The sequence below is a fragment of the Rattus norvegicus genome, chromosome 8, assembly GCF_021556685.1.
Source record: "Rattus norvegicus strain SHRSP/BbbUtx chromosome 8, alternate assembly SHRSP_T2T, whole genome shotgun sequence".
NCBI lineage: Eukaryota > Metazoa > Chordata > Mammalia > Rodentia > Muridae > Rattus > Rattus norvegicus.
The window spans coordinates 68,584,921-68,607,276 of record NC_141541.1 but is presented as its reverse complement, the minus strand read 5'-3'; the positions used below and the strand labels follow the sequence as shown (position 1 = coordinate 68,607,276).

The 22,356-nt window shown below is 47.0% G+C and overlaps 1 protein-coding gene and 1 non-coding gene across 3 annotated transcripts in view; one reads left to right on the top strand and one right to left on the bottom strand.

Moving 5' to 3' along the window:
* Nucleotides 1–22,356, top strand: part of Thsd4 (thrombospondin type 1 domain containing 4) — a 627,039-nt gene that overhangs the window by 126,540 nt on the left and 478,143 nt on the right. For both annotated transcript variants that reach the window (XM_087562028.1, NM_001429247.1), the window contains 1 exon segment: nucleotides 46–407. In XM_087562028.1, coding sequence (XP_087418154.1) covers nucleotides 46–407 — 362 coding nt within the window.
* LOC120094490 (small nucleolar RNA SNORA17) lies at nucleotides 9,069–9,194 on the bottom strand. The gene has a single exon (XR_015628329.1). It is a non-coding gene; the product is annotated as a small nucleolar RNA SNORA17 (small nucleolar RNA).

Genomic DNA, 22,356 nt, shown 5'->3' with positions numbered 1-22,356 from the left:
CAAGCTTCTCAGGTTCAGGTCTCTAACCAGCCTCTGTCTCCACAGGTCCCACAACGGATGGCAGTGGCCGAGGGAACCCCAGAGGATAGTGGTGGCGGCTCCCCAGGTGTGTGGGGCTCCTGGGGCCCCTGGTCTGCCTGTTCACGCAGCTGCAGCGGTGGTGTGATGGAGCAGACACGGCCCTGCCTTCCCAGCTCCTACCGCGCACCAGCAGGCTCCCGGCCCAGTGGCCCTACACTGTCCATCACTGGCCACGTTGTGTCAGCTGTACGGACCTCAGTACCACTGCATCGAAGCCACGAAGAGCAGCGTACCCTGGCTGGCTCCAGTGCCAGCCGCCAAGGCCCCACGGTGGTGCGAGGCAGCCGACACCCTCAGGCCCGGAGCCGTGAACCTTCAGAGAGAAGGTATGTGCATCATGGTCCCTGTGTCTGTCCCTGCCTGGACAGCCGGCAGAGCCACTGCCTTGATTCTGCAGAGTGGGAGGATTTCTTGCCACCACCCACTCTGCGCATGTGTGCATATTCATGCGTGCCTGTGGAGGCCAGTGGAGACCAATAGGACAGCATCTGGAGCGATTCTTCAAGCCAAGCCTACTCTTTTAGGCTGGCCAATCAGTAATCTCCAGGACTCCACTCATCTCCTCCCTAATCACACTTGGCTTTGCTCGCCCCACCCCCACGTGTGTTCTCAGAGATGGAACCTAGGCCCTCCTGCTTGCAAGCAATTACTCCTACATGGCCTTTTAGTCATTTTGTAGCTTTTATGGAACCAAGGCTACTCCAACCCTGCTTTTTTTTTTTTTTTTCCCATACACTCACTTGGATCACAGTCATACTCCCAGTGGCCAGCCCCTTAAAAGAAAACTGAATCCTACCACACTCCACAACAGACAGAAGCCATCATCTGTGAAGAGCTACAAGTCAGTATTCCTATTCAAACAGGACTGTAGAATGTCCTTCTTTCTTTCTTTCTTTCTTTCTTTCTTTCTTTCTTTCTTTCTTTCTTTCTTTCTTCCTTCCTTCCTTCCTTCCTTCCTTCCTTCTTTCTTTCTTTTCTTTTTTTTCTTTTTGGCCAGGGAAGGGTGGGGTTAGAGGAGAGTGGTTGTCACAGAAGCCCTCTGTGCCTCTTATTCTCAACTTTGGCCCGAAGTCATCAATACCACTGCAAAATAAGCTCTTTTTTTGTCCCTTTTTTTTTAAATATTTAAATTGGGTGATGAATGTCACAGAGAGTCAGGGGACACAGGACACAGGAGGAATTAGAATGGCGATGGGAATAGAAATGAAAATATAGTTCTCATGTCTGAAATTCTCAAAGAAATTCAAATACAAAGGACAGGGAGGCGCTTATTAAGAGCTGATCTATGTTCCAGTCTTTGTGCAGGTTTCATGTTTAGAGTCTTAGGTGCACCCCAACTGTGGTTGTAGGGTCCTGCAGTAGTAAACTCTTTTCTAGAGAGGTTTTAGGATGTATCTTCAATAGTTCCTAGGACTGTAGATGCCAATTTTCTGTTGCTCAGGGGTCAACATATCCTGCCTTTTCTCCTCACTACAGTCCACTGCATAGTTCCTTTATCTGAGATCCAGATGTGATAGTGCCCCCTCTGTGTGTGTGTGTGTGTGTGTGTGTGTGCGTGCACGCACACACACATATTATGTGTGTTTCTGAGCCCATGTGTGCACAGAGGCCTGAGGATGACATCTGGTGTCTTGCTCAAGCACTCTCAGCCTTATTTCTTTGAAGCAGAGTCTCTCACTGAACCTGAAGGTAGGCTGGTGGCCAGCAAGCCCCAGCAATCCTCTTGTCTCTGCCCCTCACAAATGCTGGGGTCACAGACATACAGAGCCACGCCCAGTGTCTCATGTGGGGACTGAGTATTTGAACTCAGATCCTTGTGCTACCAGAGCAAACACTCTTACCCACTGAAACATCTCCGCTGTCTACCCATGTGTTTTAGAATACAGAACTAACTGTCCATGTTTTAGAGAGATAATTCAGGATGTATTTCATATACGGTTAACATTCCCTGCATGGTGTGGCATAGCCTCTGTGGCCAAACATAGCATTACTTATACAAGAAACAGTGAATGCTTCTACCAAATAGGATATTAATAAAACTGTAAGTAGCCTAGACTAGTGAAGATCAGGTTTCCTGCCTGGTGAGCGTTGTCACCAAAACATAAAAAGAAAAAAAACTTGTTCTTCAAAACTCTTGATTTCAAAACCACCAGGAGGCCATCCCTAGGGTCTCTTGCTCGCTCACTGCGCTCCAGGTGCTGTTCTTGCTGCTTTCAGCGGATGGCGGTGAGACCGGTGCTAACTTGACCCTGCTTTTAGAGGCTCGAAGCATGGAGTGCTTTCCTCACTCCAGAAGGCTACAGAAGCAGTAGACAGAGTCAGGATTCACATCAAGGCAGTGGTGGCCCTAAGGAGTTGATAAGGCAGATACACTCAGTGTCTGAGGACTGAGGAGTTTGAGTGATAACCCAGAGTTGTAGAGCTGACTGGCCCGTAAGGCAAAATTTGAAAGTGTGCAGGACATACCCTTTTCCTCCTAACTTATTGACAGAGGGCCAGTTACTGCTTACCGTGAGGTTCCTACATGTTCTAATGATGCCCTGTGATGTGACATTTTCAGATGAAACAATTTGATCTAAGCTGGGGTGGGGGGGTCTTGCTGCTGATGGCTGCTGGGCTCTTCCTGGCTGATGCAATCCACATTTGCTTATATTTATCAGTCGTGAGGCACTTGCATAGTATATCTAACCCCGAGGAAAAATGTCAGCATGTTCCATGGAGGGCCAGCCGCTCTGTTCTCTATTGTGGGTTTGAGATTTGAGGCGGAGGCTGGTGGTGCTTAACTGCTTATAAAAACTGCTAGGTTGCTGTGCCAAGCAACTGAGAACTTAATTGGAGCCATATAATAAATAGAACTATTCAACCAAATATTTATGAAGTATCCAGTGTGTCAGAAGGCCCTGGGACAGACCTAAATGCGAATACAGCCGGGTCTGTGAGACTATAAGGCTGTTATTGGCAGGCTATAGCCATTCTTTGCCAACCTATTGGTGTGTGTGTGTGTGTGTGTGTGTGTGTGTGTGTGTGTGTGTGTCCACATTCATGCACATGTGTGGAGACCAGAGGTCAATGACAGATGCTCTTCCTCAGTTGCTTTCTACCTTGCTTTTCTGAGAAAGTTTCTCTCACTGCCCCTAGGACTTATCGGTTTGGCAAGACACTGGCTACTGAGCCCCAGAGATCTCTTGTCTCTGTCCATCCCCCACCCCACCCCCCAGCATTGGAGTTACAGGTGCATGCTGTCTGTCTGTCTCTTTTAAATCTGGGTTTTAGGGGGTCAAATGCAGGTCCCTGAACGTATGCAGCAGTCACTTTACTCACTGAGCCATCACCCCAGCCCAAGTTCCTGTTTTTTAAACATAAGAATCCTTTCTACAAAATCAGTCCAAAAGGGCAGCTCAGTTTGTAGCCCTCAATGGCTCTAGAGGGAGTCTCAAGGCCAAGGCTGCAGAGAACCACATTCTAGACTCAAACAGTGCAGCGATTTTCACCCTTGCCTGGAGTCCAGACTCCCATCTCTCCCCAGCCCTCTAAAAGTCCTGACATCATCACCATATTCCAAGTCTACCTCAGATAGGGAGAGCATTCCAGTCCTGACCAGTTTGAGAACCGATGGTTTTTGGAACATTGTATTTGATTGGAAAAGATATGGTAATTAAACTCATCTTGTAGAACTTTCTAGATTTGGTGAGGATATATCACAATCTTATGCAGTATGCATGTATGTATGTGTATGTATGTATGTATGTATATATATATATATATGCATTGTGTATACACACACACAGAGAGAGAGAGAGAGCGAGAGAGAGAGAGAGAGAGAGAGAGAGAGAGAGAGAGAGAGAGAGGTGGGATAGCTTGTTAAAAAAGAGCTACAAGTCCCCACCTCCTCCTTATCTACTGGAGATTCTGGTCTGCAGGACAGTGGTATAGGAATGGGCCCCAGAAATTGAAAGCCACTGCTCTCAAGGGCTAGAGAGAATCATGCATGCAAATGCCATTCATTGTAGGGAGTGTGATGATATAGCAGCAGTCACAGTACTGGGTACCATGCTGGACTCTGGTTCATGTACAATGCATATTACATACCTACACAACTCTACAAGGCAGGCACTATTCCTCACATTTTACACACAGGCACATAGACACTCCGAAGGGAGTTTACTCAAAAGCACCCACATCAAAAGCAGCAGTTGGATTTGACACACAAAGGTCTGACAGAGTCCAGTGTGTGATTTTCACTGCTGGGCATTTTTAAAGGGATGCTGCTGGGACCCAGCAGGTGTGGTCAAGACAGCTCCTTAGAGCACAGGCAGTCTGCACCGTGTCTTGAAAAGTGGATGGAATTCCATAGTCAAGACTTACTCTAAGATTCTCTAAGTCTCTTCCCTGGAGTGTTCAGTTCCCTTCCTCGGAAAGTCCCTTTTGACATCTAGTCCTAGGTACCAGAGGGGTTAAGAAAACCAAAAGGCATGGCCCATTTTCTGGGCATCCTTACACTGCGGTGTGGAAGATGGGTAAGCCCTCTAGATCAGGCTATGCTGGATGATGGTGGAGGCTGGGGCTGAGGGTGGGAGCAGTCAGGAAGACGACCCACAGCAGCTGGGAGTTGGGCCTACTCCTACAATAGAAGGCATTTAATAGATCTGTCTGGGAACTTCTTTGCTCTTCTTGCTTCCATAGCAGGCCTTTCCAAAAATTTTTATTCAAACACATGTGTAGACTTTCAGTTCCACTCTAAAGCCTCAAAGAGGCCACCCCTATTAGAGCTCTCCTACAGACTTTGGGAGTTGGAAAAGTTTAAAGTCTCTGACCTTCAGCTGTTCAATATCTCTTAGGACAGTGCTACTTGTGGTAGTTAATGTGATTATCGGCCACAGGGTCTAGAATTATACAGGGCTGGAGGTGTTGCTTAGTGATGAAGTACTTGACTCCATTATATACGTGTGCGTGTGTGTGCGTGTGGGGTGTGTGTGTGTGTGTGTGTGTGTGTGTGTGTGTGTGTAAGATTCAGAGTAAGTCTTGATTATGAAATTCCTTCTACTTTTTAATACACGGTACAGACTGCCTGCTCTCTAACCAGCTGTTCTGACCACATCTCCTGGGTACCAACAGCCTCCCTTTCAAAATACCCAGAGGTGAAAATAAGTCTCACACTGAGCTCTGTCAGAGTCCCTGTCTGTAAGGGGTTATCTAGATTATGTTGAGTGAAATGAGAAAGCCCACTCTAACTGTAGGCAGTGCTATTCCCTGGGCTGAATTAGAAAAAGGGTGGGGGGAGCTGAGCACCAGCATCCTCCTCCTCCCCGTTTCCTGACTGTGCATGCCACGTGACCAGCAACCTCATGCTCCAGCTGCTACAGTGGTGTTCCTGAAGACCTGAGTTCGGATCCCCAGTGGCCATATAAAAGCCAGACTCAACACACACACACCTGTAACTCTAACTGTAGGAGGTGGAGACAGGAGGAACCTAGGAGTTCATTGGCCAGACAGTCCAGCCCCAAGTCTGAACTTGTGAGCTTTGTGTTCAGTGAAAGATCCTGTCTCAGAAAGAGAGTGACTGAAGACTGACATTCTGACGTCAACCTCTTGCCTCTATAATGGTGAGCATACCAGCTCACATACACATGCATGTGTCATGCACACACATGCACATGAACACATGTGCATGCACACACACACATTTGTGTATCATGTTCATCACTAAGCTACATCTCCAGCCCTGCTGTGTATATTTAAATGCAATTTTTTTAATTGGAGGGAAAAGGGGACGAGGTTACATAATAACCAGGTTCCTTCCAGGAGCCTCCCCCTGCCAGTCCACAGGTACTTATTTTCCAAAATTGTGGGGAGTCCATTCTTGTGAAAGCGTCTTCAGTTCAGTGGGTGTGGGTTGCTCTACTTCTGCTTGCTCTGGCAAGGCTCAGCCTCCTTCCCACCTCAGCCACCTACTCCTTCCTCTTTGGCCACTGCCTTAGGAAGTGAGGAAGAATCTGGCCGAGTCCTTTATGGAATCCACTGGCTGAGACCAGAAGGTCGAACTTTCCTTGCCCAGTGGCTCCCCAGACTGTCCCTGTCCTGACTCAACAGCTCAGAATGTTGCTCTTGGTGGAGAGCATTTTCTGAGCAAGCTATAGGAAGGAGAATAGAGTAGAGGGCTGCAGTCTCAGGGTCTTGGCTGGACCCTGTCTACGGTACCCAGGTTACCTCCTGGACTAGATCTCATTTCCCGTGAGCCTTCAGGTTTCCCTCTGACCTGCCGAGCATCTCCCCGTCACCCCACCTCGTCATCTTTAATAGCTCAGTGACATTAAGTGTGTTCTTGTTTCTGTTCGCCAGTCACTGCCATTATCTCTGTAACATGTTTCCTCTCCCCACTAGACCTGATCCATTACGCAGTAATTCCCTCTTTCTCCTTACACCAGCTGGGACCCATGCCGGGTTACTTTAAGCCTCACCCCTTTTGACTGCCTTATGTAAATGGACTCAGACGGTACTTGTCATGTGATTAAATTCTTTCATTCAGTCTAACGTCTGCAAGGTTTATTCGTGCTGTCACACGGGTAGAGTAATACTCGGTTGCATGTTTGTGTCATGTTTTGTTTATTCATTCATCCATCAATGGGCACTTGGGTGGCTTCCAGGTTTTAATTGTTGGGAATAATGCTACCATGGACACGGGTTGCACAAAGGTCTCTACAGGGCACTACTTTTGGTTCTTTGGGTGGAAGCCCAGAGCAAATTGGAATTAGACTGTATTTCTATTTTTCATTTCGAATTCTATTTACGTATGGTTATTGTGTGTCTGGATGCACAGTATCTGTCATGGCACTTATGTGGAGGTCAAAGAACAACTCTTGCAAGTCAGTGTTCTCCTTCCTTCCACCAGAGATCGAACCCAGGTCTTCAGGCTTGATGGCAAGTGGTTTAACACACTGAGCCCTCTCAGCAACCCTCCAGCTTCCGTTTCCTTAAGAACTCCCACACTGTCCTTCCTATACCAGTTTATGTCCCCATAACAGTGCGTAAAGGTTCAAGTCTCTCTGCAGCCTCTTGGACTGTGTATTCCTGTGGAAGCCATTCTAACAGTTGTGGAGAATGAGAGCATGTCTCATTGTGATTGGATTTACATTTTTTTCTCTTGCCCTTGCTGGCAGTTTATGTATCTTCTTTAGAAAATGTCTCCTCATGTCCTTGGAGAACCCTTCCTTTTATAACATCAAAATCACCATGATTGATTCCCATTCTTATACTCTGTAGCGCCGGTGATGTCCAGAGCCAATCCCCCATCCTCAGAGTCAAGAACACAGCCTTACAGATGCATTTTTAAAAAGAAAACTTTTATTAGTTCTTTATGAGTTTCACATCACCTAATCCAATTCCTCAGCTCTCCCTTGTACCTGCCCTCTGCCCTTGCCACCTCCCCAGCAACAGAGAAAAAAAAAAAAACAATGGGGAAAACTGTAGTGTGTCACAGTGCATTCCACACTTTACCCTTTTATCCACACTTCTTCGATTGTAAATACTCATTGCAATGACTTGTTGGTCTGGTTACACAGCCTCTGGCTTCTGCTAGTCTGTCAGTACTGGGACCTCACTAGGACTCCTCTCTAATAACCTGCTGCTGCCTGTGTCATGGAGATCCTGCAGTTTTGGATCTGTAGGACCAGCCTCTTCATGAACTCTAAGCAGTTTGGGTAGATGTTGGGGTGGACAATTCAAAGCACTGGTTCTGGGCTTAAGAGGTATCTGAACTAATCAGCTGGTCAGCTCTCCAATGCTCACACCCTCTGAGCCAGCTCCCTAGCAACCCCCAAAACCAGGGCCAGCTCTACCCTGTGGCCCAGGTAAGGTACAGGGCCTGCTCTCTTAAGTGTTGCAGCTGGTAAGGGGATGGCTAGTTCTCTCACTCTTGGGATTTCATGGCCAGCTCTCCTCCTTGACATAGGTGGGAAAGGATGGAGGAGAAGAGGAGGACATCTTTCCTTTGTCAGCACCACTGCACTACAGACAAGGAGCAGGACCAGGTGGCCCATGCTCATGTCCTCAGGGCTGGCTCTCATGTTACCCCACCATCAGGGACAGCTCTCCTGAGTGCTGCAGCTGGTGAGGGGCAGGGCCAGCTCTCCTGCTCTCGTGACCTAAGGCCAGGTCTCCCTCCTGCCATGGGTGGTGAGGGGGTAGGAGGGCATCTCTCTCATTTGTGTCACTGCACAGGAGACAAGTGGCAGGGCACCTCTCCCATGCTCTTACTCTCTGGGCAGCTCACTCAGACTCCCCCAGTGTACAGGGCCTGCTTTTCTGAGTACTGCAGCTGTTTAGGGGCAGGGTCAGCTTTCGTACTCTCATGTCCCCAGAAGACAGTTCTCCCTCAGTGCCCAGGTGAGGGGTGGAGCCAGTTCTGTACAGCCCTCAGACATCAACATGTCCCCAGGTGGTAGCCTAGACCAGGAGTGTCTGCCTGCCTTTGGTGGTAACAAGCTACTGAAGGGTCTTGAACCCAGATGTGGCCTCCAGTGGCAGCACAGGTCAGGACTCCACCTTGGTCACCAGTGGCATCACCAGCTACTCATATCATGCTGTTCCTCACTATCCTCGAGTTCTGCCTCTCTTCATGGTACCCACCTCTTTCTATTTTTCCACCATTTACTTGCTCCTCTTAGTGGTGCCCAGGGTCTCTTGAGTATCTGGGGTCATCTCAGGAGTGCTATGACCCACTTGTGCATTATGGAACTAGGCAGGGGTAATCCCTAGCATGGTCTGCCCCTCAGGCCTGCATGGTGTCAAACTAGTGGTCATCTTATGTTAGCTCCCTGTCCAGGTCCCATGGTGCTGTCATCTTGGGTGGTCATCTCCAGCTCATACCCTCTGAGACCCATGGTCCCAGGTGGGGCTCTTCAAGTCTCCAGTTCACTCCCCACTCTGGAAGCCCTTCTGGGCCTGCATAGCACTAGTGGGTGGTCATTTCAGGCTCTCTTTTTTCAGGGAAGGTTGGGCCACTAATCATTCAGATGTTCATAGGTCAGAACTGTAGCCATAGCCTCTCTCCTCTCTGCCACCTACTGACACACATGTGACACAGCAGCCACACCTGCAAAGTCTCTAGGGGCAAGCGGATGCATGTTTTTGATATTTATTCATCAGTTGACTTCTGTTTCCACAAAGACAGTATACAGAGCAGCAGCCACTTCTCTTTTCAAGCACTCTGTTTGTTCTCAGGCCTTGCCTACCAGTGAACTGCATCCCTTCGATTGCCTTGATTGGCCCGTTGGCATCATTTACACCTGTTAGCCCACTGGAATCTGAGGGATGGGGTGCTCAGTGGCTTTTCTTCTTTCCCCTGACACTGCCAGGTCTCAGCTTTTACCTCCTGGAGAGGTGTAGATAGGTGCCCAGACATGCAGTACCATCTGTAAAAACCATTGTCTGTCTGTCTGTCTGTCTGTCTGTCTGTCTGTCTGTCTCGTGTGTGTGTGTGTGTGTGTGTGTGTGTGTGTGTGTGATCCTTTCGATGTTTGGAGCATAAAGAGGCTGAGGAGGATGGGTTTACCAGAACTCCCCTGAGAAATGGAGCTCATTTCCTTTTGGAGATGCCTGCCCAGGTCAGGATGCCCTGCTCCCGGCTCTGCAGACAGACCTGAATTGCAGGGATTATTTGTGGGCAGATATCAATTACTGGTATTTTATTTTTAATTTATTATTTCATAGTTTCTTTTGTGTGTGTGTTAGTGTCCCACTGCAATTATTTAGGATTGCAGGAATGAACATGAGTAGGGGTTATTTACTTGAGCAAGGGCAACTTACCTGTGGCTATACCACTGAGGAATGTGATCTCCGCCCCACCACACACCCTGTCCCCAGTGACTATTAACTGTCTAGCTCGTCGAGGAAGGTGCGGCCTTATGAGTCCTTTCCCATCCACGATGACATGTTGACGGGCCCAGTCTTGTGCATATAGTCACTACTGCTGTGAGTTCATGAGTGTAGTAGTCATGCCATGTAGTTATGGGAAGTTTAAAATAAAGTTCTGTGTCACAGTAGAGGAGAACAGAGACTATAGCTGGCTTGAATGGACAGGGTTGGAGTCTCTGCCTAACTCATGCATTTGCTGGCCTGTGTCCTGCCCACATTGCCCAACTTTTCCCTGGAGAGGCTAAAAATCCAGCCTTCTAGGCTGTGACAGAGTTGAAAACCTTGTACCAATGGTTAGTATAATTGTGGGTACCTAACCAAGTTAAGTTTAGAGTGCAGACAGGATTGAAAATGACACTGAGACAGATTACTGGGGAACAATGAGTTTGTTAGAAAAGTTATTAATGCCAGGGACAGACAGAAGCAACAGCATGGCGGGCATCTCTGGAGAGAGATATCAGGGGATATGTTTTGCAGATGGAAGTGGTTCTAGATAGGAAGCAGGGAAGGGGTGGGGAGCAGGATGTGTCTGGCAGCAATGCCTACTTCACATGTTAGCTTACTTCCCAGGTGAGAAGCCAGCAGGCACCTGGTTGGTCAGCATCTGTGAAAGGGAGAAGCTTAAAGCAGGAGCAGCAACTGTTTTCTGACATTATGCTCTGACTGTAAGCAGTTCTTAAGGTGGCCACATGCCCTCCATGGCCCAGCCTCATCGGCAGTGGTTTTACACACCATGATGCCACCTGCCTCCATCACAGCTGTGTGGTAGGCCTGTGCGGTTGCCACTTATACATAATGAACTCAAATGTCAGAGTCAATGTGGACTTCACGATCATGGCAGAGAGGGGTCAGGTTGAAGCCCAAGTCTGCATGTGATTCCCACTCCATATTTGTCCTTCTAGAAAGTTCTTGTTTAATGTTAAAGATAGCAATCATTAACTAGACCAATTAAGCAATAGTACCATGTCTGAAGTGAAAAGGACAATTATTTTCTAATATTATCCTGGGGCTTTGCTCTAAGAACACAGACAGCGCCTTTACCAGACACTCAAAAGCCTCTGAGGGGAGCCCAGAGAAAACTCTGGCTAAGCAGCATGAGAAAGTTGGCTAATCACCATGAGAAAGTAGCTATGCCAAGCCTTTACATGTTTTAATTTCACTTCTATTTCTGTGACAAAATACCCTACAAAAGCAACTAAGGGGAGAAGGGGAGTATTTGGCTTGTGCTTCCCCATGATACTCCATTATTTCAGGGAAGTCAAGGGTAGGAACTTGAGGCAGATGGTCACATCATATCTACGAGTAGAGAAAGAAGACAGGCTTACCATGTTCATTGTTCAGATAGTTACCTTTCTCTTACACACTCCAGGATACCCACATCAAGGCAGACCCCTATATGTACCACATGCTAACCTGATCTAAACAACCCTCACTGAGACACTCTTCCTAAGAGGTTATTGTAGGTTATATCCAGCTAACAGTTAAGACATCAGGACATGTGGAGTTTCTTGCTTTCAGGTCTTTCTCTGCCTCTTTCGGCTCAACAGAGATGACAGGGTATTGCTGTTTTGGGTATTTTCCTTACCTTTTATTGCATTATTTTTCTTCGTGTAGCTGCTGGGCACCAGACACTGTGCTACACTCAGCAGCAATAGACAATGAAAGACACATGGCTCCCAAGGACCTCCATGTCTTAAGAGGACACACCCCATGTTTGGTGATGTGTATGAGCAGGTGGCTATGGGGACACATAGTGGGTCTAGTTCTTGGACAATCAAAAGTAACCCTGGGAGAGAGTACTGCGGAAGGGCGAGTTTGCATTCTTATTAGGTGAGAAGAAATGGAATGAACTAAAAAAGACTCGACATACGTGAAGGATGGCAGTGGCTTGGTGATACAAGAGGGACACTTATCTCTTCTGGTCCTCAAGAGGCTCGTGGTGATGGAGAGAAGAGAAAGCAGAAGGACATTTAGGTGACAGAGGGCCTAGGGAGGAGCAAGGCTGCTCAGAACATGTGGGATGAGAGACAGAGAACTGAGGGGCCAAGAAAGGCTTCTAAGAGGAGATCACTAGGAACCATCCTTTGAAGGGATTTAGCACACCCTGGACAAAGCGGGCACTTCCCAAAGAGTAAAGCAGAAACATGGAGCCCCTGGGGCGTGAGTGAGCTTGCCACACTAAGGTAGCAAAGAGCTCGTAGGGACTAGAGCTCCAGCTGTAACTGAAATTCTGGCTAACCCGGGGAAGTCCACAGCTCCCTTTTCAGAGGGGGAGATTTCTGTCCTGTGGGGACTGAATTAGAAACCCTCTGAGAAAGACAAACCCATTAAACCCAGAAAGTCAACTGCTTCCCACTTTAAAACAGACAGCGAATCCATGTTTGCATTTCATTTAAATTTCTCCTTAGTACCCTTGGGATCACACTGGTTAGCATTTCCTCCCACCATCTCAAACCCAGCTATCTCAGGTAAGTTGAAGTTCCTGGCCAAGGAGCCCAGGCTTGGTCCCTTAGTCCTGTAATACAGACATTATTTCTGATGCTGGCATGCCACTCACCACAAGCCTAATTGCTTAAGATAATGAAAATGACGAATACGTTATAAGGAAAAAGAGCTGTTCAAGCCAGAAGTTCAAGATTGAGGTGTTGGGCAAGACCACGTTCCTTCTACAGATGCAGGGAGAATTTTTCCTTCCCCTTTCACTTTCCTGAGGCCACCATAGATAGCCCTCCATTCATAGGCCTCCTGTCTTTCATTACCCATCAGCTGGCTAGGGACCTCCTGCTCCACCCAGATAAAAAACATGGCTAGGCAGGGAGACGCTCATCTGGCGCTGTTCTTTGGGAGGCTCTGGCGCTGTTCTTTGGGAGGCTGTATTCCTATGGAGTTAGGCAGCAGTGAGTAGTGGGCGGAAGGGCAGTATCAGGTATGTAATACACGCTATACTGAAAAACCACCACGCTCCGTTTGAGCTCACCGAGAAGCTGGCTGTGGGGTTACCAGCTCACCAACTTCAGACCCCTTGACTGGACATGAGCTGCCCCAACCCCAAGCATGTGACAGGGAGGAGAGAACAACAAAGGACAAGACATGTGCTCTTGGGAAGAAAGTCGTGAGAACCAGAGGGCCAGGAGTCTGCTGTGAGACTGTACCCTAGAAATGACAGGGAAGCTTCACCCATGATACCACAACAATGTGGTTGTTTAAACAAGAGCCAAGCAAGGCCAACGCTAGTTGACATCCGAACATGGAAGGGGAGCATCTTACGGGGTTCCAACCCCAGATAAGTGCAGGAGAGTTATTTTCCCCCAGGGACGAGTTCTCTAATTGGTTGTCTAATACTTACTGATCAATCTTGAAATCATATACATATAAGCAACTAAGTGAACTCAGTAGGTTGTATTAATTTATGCCTGAATATACGTGTGTGCGTGTGTGCGTGTGTGTGCGTGCGCGCGCAGGTGTGTGTAGGTGTGTGTGTGTAAACACATACAAAAGAAAAGCTGTGGATTTGAGGTTGGGGGCTCGGGGAAGGCACTGAAAGGAGGAAATGATGCACTTATATCATAACTTAAAGAATTAGAGGTTTTTAAAAATAGACTTTGTACTGACGCACATGTGAGCTCACAGAGCCTGTGGCAGCATGCACAGGGCCTGCACAGGTCTAAGCCAGATGGGAGGTTAGTGTTTCTAGTGGAGTCTTACAGGGTGTACAAACCACACTTAAACACACTTACGGGCAGACTCTATGTCCAACAGTAGATGGACATCACAAAATGAACTCAATGGTATTTTTGAAGTTTTTTTTTAATCTCATAATACTTTGGGCTTTATATTTATATATATATATGTATATATATATATATATTTTTTTTTTAGAAAAAACTTTATAGGTGTCCTGATTATATATGTTGTGGTTTCTGGATTTGCATTCTTATGGGATGTCTGTGTGTGTGATATGTGTGTTTTTGTATATACATGTGTCCCTTGTACTTTTTCTTTGCCTCAATTTTTCCCCCATTTGTTTTGTCCTATTCTGGCCTGATTATTTTACCTTATTTTTTAATTATTTCTACATACCTGTTTGTTTTCTCATGAGAGAGAAAGTGTGGATTTGGATGGGTGGGGAGGTGGAGAGGATCTGAGAGGGGTTGGAGGGAGGGCGAACCATAATCAGAGTATATTGTATGAAAACATGTATTTCCAAAAATCTTTTTAAAGAAATGAACAAAACTGTTTTGTCCTTGAAAACACCTAGAAGGCACACCACCTCCAACACAAGTCCCTGGCATTTACCCTGTGGTAGAGCAGTGGAGAGGCAAGAGCAGCCATAGGAATCTCATATAAGTGGTGCAGTTTGTGTTTGGGCCAATCACAGTCTTTCCTCTTCAGCCCCAGCCACAACAGGCCCCCTCCCAGGCAGCCAAGGAAATCATCCCCTTTGAGAAGAAATGTTCAGCAAGGCTTGCCATAGTAAAACATCCAGTATAAAGTGTTCCAGGTGCTGTGTGCAACCATCCTGGGCCGTTCTCTGGTTATGGCCATGGAGTGGTCAAGAAGACTGGTGCTAGCATATGAGTAACTTACTGGCTGTTTGACTAATGATCTGTTTGTCCAAGGTAGCCAAAGCAGCATGGAAAACTCCACCAGCTTCCAATCAGGGAGTCAAGTTCCCCACTCCACCCTCCATTATCTTTGCTTATTTACAGAGGAACTGACCGTGAGAGGGAGTGGTCACAGAAGAGCTTACTAGGGCTACCGTAATAATGGAGTAAATAGATTTTAACAGTGCTTAAGATACACATGCCTATTGTCCCAGGGCGAGGTGGCTTCCCTGTCTGTCTCGCCATCATTACAACCTCACACTTTATCCTGTTATTTCCTGATTCTCATTGACTGTCTACCCTCTTCTTAGAAGGGCCCTTGTCATTTCTGACAATCCAGAACAGTTTTGTCACAAGTTCCTTGGCTTAATCTCTGTTGTCTCTACTGTCTGTTAAAGGTTTCCTTTATTTTTGAATTATGTGTGTATTTGTGTGCCTATGTGCGGGGATGTGTACGAGTGCTCTGGTGCCTGAAGAAGCCAGAAGAGGCTATCAGATTCCTCCAGAGCTGGAGTCAAAGGTGGTTGTGAGCAAATGACGTGTGTACAGCCTGGGGTTTGAATCTGGGTCCTCAGGAAAGCCAGGAAATGCTCCTAATGGCCAAGCCATGTAACTGCAGTCTCTTTGCTACATGAGGTAACATTGGTAGGCTGAGGGACCTCTTTGAGACTGACATCAACCTGCCTGCTGACACACGCTAATCCCTCCAAATGATTAGGATTTCCAGGTAGTAGAACAATTCCTGTGCAGACTGGACTATCTACCACATTTCTGCAGCATCCCTGGGGGTCGTTTGTGGAATTAGGTGATATTTCTCAGAAAAACAAAGAGGGAAACCACACATTCCCTACCCTACCCTTAAGTGCTTTTATTCCAACTTGTGGTATTAATTAGGGATGGTTATAATAATGAAGTTAAGCCAACCCATGCCCAAGGCAGCTGGTGTAGCATACACAGTTCTGTATCCCAAAGCCATAGCTTAGTTCCTAGTTCTCACGAGCGCTTTGATTCGGGGTAAGTCCCCTCATTTCTCTGGCCCTTAATTTCCACATGGGTAAAGTAGAACGGTTTTGTCATTAAGGGCTTTTGTGTGTTGCTGTGGTAAGCTGTTGTATTTGTTTATGACAGGGTCTCATGTATCCCGGACTGACCTCTAGCCCACTACGGAGGAGGATGTTCTTACTCTGATCCTCCTGTCTTAATTGCCCACAGGCTGGGGATCAAGCTGTGAGTTTATGCACGTGAGGCTAGGGCTTTAGTACCAGCTGGGTTACAGCCTAACCCCACGTAGTTTGAAATGACACCGCACTGCTTTCCATACCAGGAAGAGACGGTGTCTATTCAGCTCACCGGCACGCTTTCAGCATTCTTCTGGAACATCCGCCAGTTCCTTTTTCTCCTCTCTATGCACTGATGTTACAGTTACTTAAAGCCAAATGTTTGGACTTCTATCTCCTCTCATGGTCTTTCCTTAAGTGTTGCTCACTTCACTGGACTCCCAGAGGGCTTTAGCCTTTTTACATTAGAAGGACTCCCATTTCTTACTTAGTGGAAGGTCCTGGAGCTGGGAGTCATTAGGCCCCACTTCCTGTCTCAGATTCATCATGGGCTAATGGCAAGACCTAGGGGAATTGCTTAATGTAATCTATAAAACATGGCTAATTACATGTCCTACGTCCACCACACGGGCACATAACGGGGGTGTCAATGAGGTAACAGCTGTAAAAGTTCCTCTCAAAGCAACATGGTACAACTATTTTAATATCATGAAGCAGATAGTCTTTGGGAGTTGTTCTGGGACTTCTTGTATGTATGTGTTCAAGCGTGCTTTACATACGTAAGTCTGCATCTGTGTGCATGAGCTTGCATATTAATGTATGTGCATTTTTAAAAGATTTACTATTAATGTGTATGAGAGTATGTCTGTGTGTGTGCCACATGTGTAGGAGGGCTTGCCAAGGCCAGAAGAGAAAACCCTGGAGTTGGAGTTATAGCCACTGGACATGGTGATAGGAACTGAACTTGGATCCTCTAGGAGAGCAAGTGCTCTTAACTATTGAACCCCTCCCTACGCCTCCCCCCTCCGTGTATGTGTGTGCAAACACTTACGTGAGTGTCCATGTGTGCGCACTCCCATGTGCGTGAGTGTGTGTTGTGTATTTGCCTTCAGAATTCATTAGTTTTCAAGAAGGACAGGCAGGACCGTGCCTCCATCACAGGTTTTCTTCATCCATTTCCCCCTCCCCTGACCCAGTCCTGGCTGCAGGGAGCAATTACTAGTTCTTCAGGCCTTCCTTTCTACCTTCTCTATTGTAAGCCATTCACATTTTTCTCATCATTAGCTCTGGGCTAATATGTTATTTCTGTCCTGGGGGCTCCTGCAGCTCAGGGATCCCTTCATGTTAGAGAGGAAGACACTCTGTTAGCTCAACTCCACAGAGTGGCACTCTGGTTTCCTGGCCCTCCGTAGATACCTGGGGAGTTTTGTTACATGGTACCTGGGTGGGGTGAGGCTAGGGGGAGTATTTCCAGAAACCATGTAGTAAGGAAAAGAGAAATCTAATGCTCTGTTTGTGTTTCTTTTTGGGAAAAAAAAATCTTTGGCCCTGCCAGGTAGGTAAGGAAAAAAATAGGTACATATGTTTACAATGCCAACTTGGTGTTTTGGTTTTGTTATTGTTTTTCTTCCTCTTCCAGTAAAGATTGCTTCTTTCCCTTCTGAGTCAGGGATACCGCGTGGTCCTGAGCTGTTTGACAAGAAGTCACCTGTGGATGCTAAGCAGATAAGCGGTTTAATGTGCTTTAGTTCTGGATGGGAAACCCTAGGCCTCACCCACGGTCTATTAGGGCTAGGCTCCTCTGTATGTACATTTCTGCCTGTAGGTTAGGGGAGATTGGAGCCAGATTTTGAAGCTTGAGTTACTCTGATCTCAGCCAAACCTCCAAAGAGCCCCTTGTTCACTCCTCTTGGCATTTCGTTAAGTGTCAGAAGTATTCCATTAGTTATCAGAGCAAAGATCACATTTGCTGTGAAGAATGCTGTGCTGAACCCTCTCCAAGCCATTCAAGGAGAGAGATACAGCAGGCCGTGGAAAAAGCCTGCCTGCAATATGTACGATCCAGAGGGTGGAGATCCTGGCTTGGAATACAGAACCCTGGAGCTTCAGGGCACTCCTAATGGTGGCCTCAATTGCCTTCATTAAGGATGGAGGAGAATTTCCTATGTGAGTGGCTAGTGTTTCCTTCCCTGGTCCCACCTGCAGGAGCCTGTGCACACTGTTCAATCCGTCATAGAGATGAAACTCCGTCCTCTGTGTTACTCAGAGACACTGAGCTGAGTTAAAGATGTCCACACTGTCTTGCTATTGTGCAGGGCAGGGTGGGACTTGAATGCCAGAGTCTGACCTCTGGGAACCTGCTCTTCCCACTGCAGACCCCACAGTTGTGACTGCAGGTGGCATCGCCATGGGAGAGGCATGGAGGGTGGCTGTTGGAGTTACTGTATTGCTCAGACTTCTTTGGATCTTGAAATGAAGTGCTCACAGCCATCCTGGCAGCCCCAGGCTTCCTAGGTCCTTGCTTTCTTCCGACCCTGACAGGCTCTCCTCTGCACACATCTCCATTAACAACAAGAAGCAGAACAATTCCTATAGAGGGACAGTTTACCCTGCATGGGAGCCTGGATAACCCTCTTCTCCTACTGCCAAGGATATCGGCCATAGCCCCTGGAGTCTCTAAATGCTTTCTTATCTAGAAAAGGGTCTTGGCAGATGTGAAGTTAAGCATCTTGGGATGGGGAGATGATCCCAGATTACCCAGGTAGTCTTCTTAATTTCCATTTTAAAATTAATTTTTATGTCAGCATACAAAGCAATGGGTTTTATTATGACATTTTCATACATATATGGCGATAGCCTCTGACCATAGCAGAGTTGAATCTATTGTAATGGTGGGGGAAGGGAGGGTAACAGAATACTTGTGACATCAAAGCGGATGCTACATTTAAGTGGGAAAAGGGACCAGCAAGAGGGGGGGTGAGAAGGAAAGGAAAGGACGGTGGGGGAAGGGACTTAAATGCAGTCCTGAGTGTTCTTATAAGAATGGGTGGATAGCGATATCATAAGCAGGGGACAGGGTCATGTGGAGGCAGAATAGAAGTTGAGGACGCTGCTCCTGGAGGCTGAAGGGATGTGGTCACAAGCTAAGAGGGCTGCTGGCAGTTACCAGGAGCTGGAAGAGATTTTTTTTTTTAAAAAATGGATAGTTATGGGTTACATAGTAGTAGGGATGTATTATAGAAAATGTGTTTTTAGGAATTTGTTGCTGTGTGGACATTGTAGAGTCTATTACACAAACCAAGATGGCTATGCCAGTAGGCGATAGACTCTTATATAACCACTGTTATGTGTCCTTTACTGCAGACACCACATGGCACAGGATTGCAGGCCAGAGGGATCAAGGTCTTTCAGTGAGCAATGCTGACTTTGAACATCATGTCCGGGGCTATGAGGGTATTTGCGGATTTTGTGGGAGTTTGCCAGAGTGACTAAGGAAGTCAACTCACCATCTAAGGCTCTGGCTTCACGCCACAGTGCTTGAGTGTACACTGTCCTAGTTATAGTATAAGAAGCGTGGAATGCTTAGATAGACAAATGACAGTCCCTAAGTCCTAGAGTGTGCACGTGAGCATGTATATGTGCGTGTGTGTCTGTGTGTCTGTGTGTGTGCGCATGTGTGCATGCACATGTGTTCATGTTCAGGTGCTTTAGTATGTGTGTAGTAGGGGCTGTGTATGCAGAGGCCTGAGGACAACCTTGTTGCCGTTCCTCAGGTGCCATCTGCTGTTTCATTGGGAACAGCCAAGTGTGGCTAGTCTGCCTGACCAGCAAGCCCAAGATATCCCTTTGTCTCTGCTTTCCCAACATTAGGATTACGAACACTATGCCTTTTGCATAGTGGGCGGGGGGAGCTGTTATTCCTTTGTTGGTTTGTTTTTAATATGATTCCAGGACTCAGATCTAGGTCCTTGAGCTTGTAAGACAGGCATATTACTAACTCAGTTAAATCCCCAATCTAAAGCTCCTGTTCTTAACTACTGAGGTCCCTTCTGTTCCCTGGCTCTATGCTAGAAGCCTGGTCCAGGCCAGACCATGCCCTACAGAACCTTCTGTTTATTCCTAGGGCTGCCTTCCAGACACAAAGTATTTCCTTCAGCCTCTCATGAGCCTTTCCTTGTAGAAGCACCTGGTCCTTGTGGGCCCTACGGATGCTGCAGCAATGGGCGGACGTGTCATCCTCAGTGAATATAGCAGAGTCCATCATCTTCCAAGTGTGAACCTGGCATTTAAAGACTATACCGACTGCAGTTGCTTTTGCTCCTGAAGAGCTTATTAATCATCCAATCGGTAGCATTCATTAATATCATAAGTGATATTTGTGCACACAGAGTAACCAGCCTAGCAGACTGTTTAATGTCACATCGCGTCAGCTTCCTCATCTAAAAAAAAAAAAAAAAAGAGAGAGAGAGAGAAGCTATTTCACTATTTGTGTGATGGCTAAATGGCGGTGACATATATGAGACACTAGCAGGTGTTTGACAGGATGGCTATTTGAATATCGCACATATTATTTAAATTACAATGCTAAATATTTTTAGAGAACAGATAAAATTCTAGGAAGAACTTCTGCATCTTGCTAAACTTAGGGTAAGAGATATAGCCTTACGTTAAAGGAAGCCCTTTAATGCAAAGAAAGTGCATTATTATGTGTGATTTTTTTCATATTTCTAATGAAGAAAAAGGTGATGTGATCTATGGTAATTTGACACAGAGAAAGTGGTGTGAGGAGCTTGGAGATGGCTCAGCTGGTGAAGTGCTTGCCTTGCAAGCATGAGGTTTTGGGTGCTGTCCTCGGGACGCATGGAAAACCACTAGGTGTGGTGGTGAGCACTTCTCATTGAATTGCTGGGAAGCAGAGATGGGAGGATCTCCGGGGATTGGTGGTGAGCCAGCTTAGCCTGGCAGTCCTGGGGCAGAAAGAGATCCTGACTGAAAGAAACGAAGGAGGAAGAGGGGGAGGAGAGCAGGAGGAGGAGGAGCAAGAGGAGGAGTAGCAAGAGGAGCAAGAAGAGGAGAAAGGGGAGTAATAAGAGGGGGAAGAAGAAGAAGAGAAGAAGAGAAGAGCAAGAAGAGGAAGAGGAAGAGGAGGAGCAAGAGGAGCATGAGAGAAGAGAAGGAAGGGGAGGAGCAAGAAGAGGAAGGGGAGGAGCAAGAAGAGGAAGGGGAGGAGCAAGAAGAGGAGGAAGGGGAGTAATAAGAGGAAGAGGGGGAGGAGGAAGAGGGGAGGAAGAAGAGGGGGAGGAGGAAGAAAAAGGAGCAAGAGGAGGAGGAGACAGATACACACACACAGAACGAGAGAGAGAGAGAGAGAGAGAGAGAGAGAGAGAGAGAGAGAGAGATACAAACTCAGAGACATCCAGAATCCAACAGAAATAGCATTTCTTGTGCTATGAGCCCATCTCATAAAAGATGCTCAGAACCCATAATTCATGTTAGAATCATTATCATTGTTGTGTTAATGAATTCAGCAGAGCTTGCAGAAAATAAATCTTAAGATTTTTTTTTTTCTCAGCCTGTAGAGGGTCAGCTGCTGGGGCAAGGGGCACCGTGAGGGGCCCCAGGGGAGAGAGGTTAGGAGCCAGCATTCACTCAGCATCTGCTCTGGCCAGGCCCTTTGCCCTATAGGTAATCCCATTCAGTTCCCCTTAAACCCCTGTGGTCCCCAGAGCCAGTGGGGCTCGGATTACAGCCCACGCTGGCAGCAGCTTGGACTCCCGAGAGGGCTTCTCTTACTCATACTGGAGGAATGAATGCATTCACTGTTCTTCTATGCAAAGTCATTCCGCAGCTCTCAGTGCGTGCTTGACATGGAGGAAGTCAGAGGCTCTGTCTTTAACCTTCAGTGCAGTGCGGTCCTGACAGAACCACCACTAGGGAGTAGCCATCCCGGCCACACCTTGAGCTCAGCACTTCCTAAGAGCAGTTTCACTGAGTCCGTACAACAGCCAGATGTAGATGTTGTACATGCTGGATAGAATAGCCGGGCTCTGTCTGCATTCCATGTAAACACCTCTGTGCCAGTCAAACCCTTATCCCCCTTATACCACCCTCAGGAATTAGCAGAACATAGAACGTGGAAACCATTTTTGCGTGAATGTCTCTCTCTCAGACATCTACTTCTATTTCTTGCTTTTGAAAATCCTGAAGGATATCTTCCTCAGATCCAAGTCATTTCCCCAGTGGCAGGACACAACATGCACTCCCAGGTCCCCTTGTGTGATGAGTAACTTGCTTGGCTCTAAGTGCCATCTTTACTGATGCTTGACCACTGACTGTTCTGCTGTGTGGGAACCGGTTTCCTCTAATGCTCATTTGCTTGTCTTTATTCCCTCTTTCTGTGACACATTTTTTTGTGTGCATACCCTGGAGCCCAGGGTTATCCAGGTACACAGCACCAGTGAGTAGTGCATAACTTGCTCTTAGGCACATGGCTGATTTTGCATATGATTCTGAAGAAGCAGATGCTTGTAGACAATGCCTGGAGTCAAAGTCTCCTCCAGGGCTTATTCTCAGGAGGACTGGGTCTGTTCTGAAGGTTCAGAGAGTGGTACTGTGTGAGCATCACCGTATGAACTTCATCCATGAAGCAGGCAGTGGATGGGCCGAGGATAAGGCTTTCTTAAAGCTTGGCTTCCTTATGC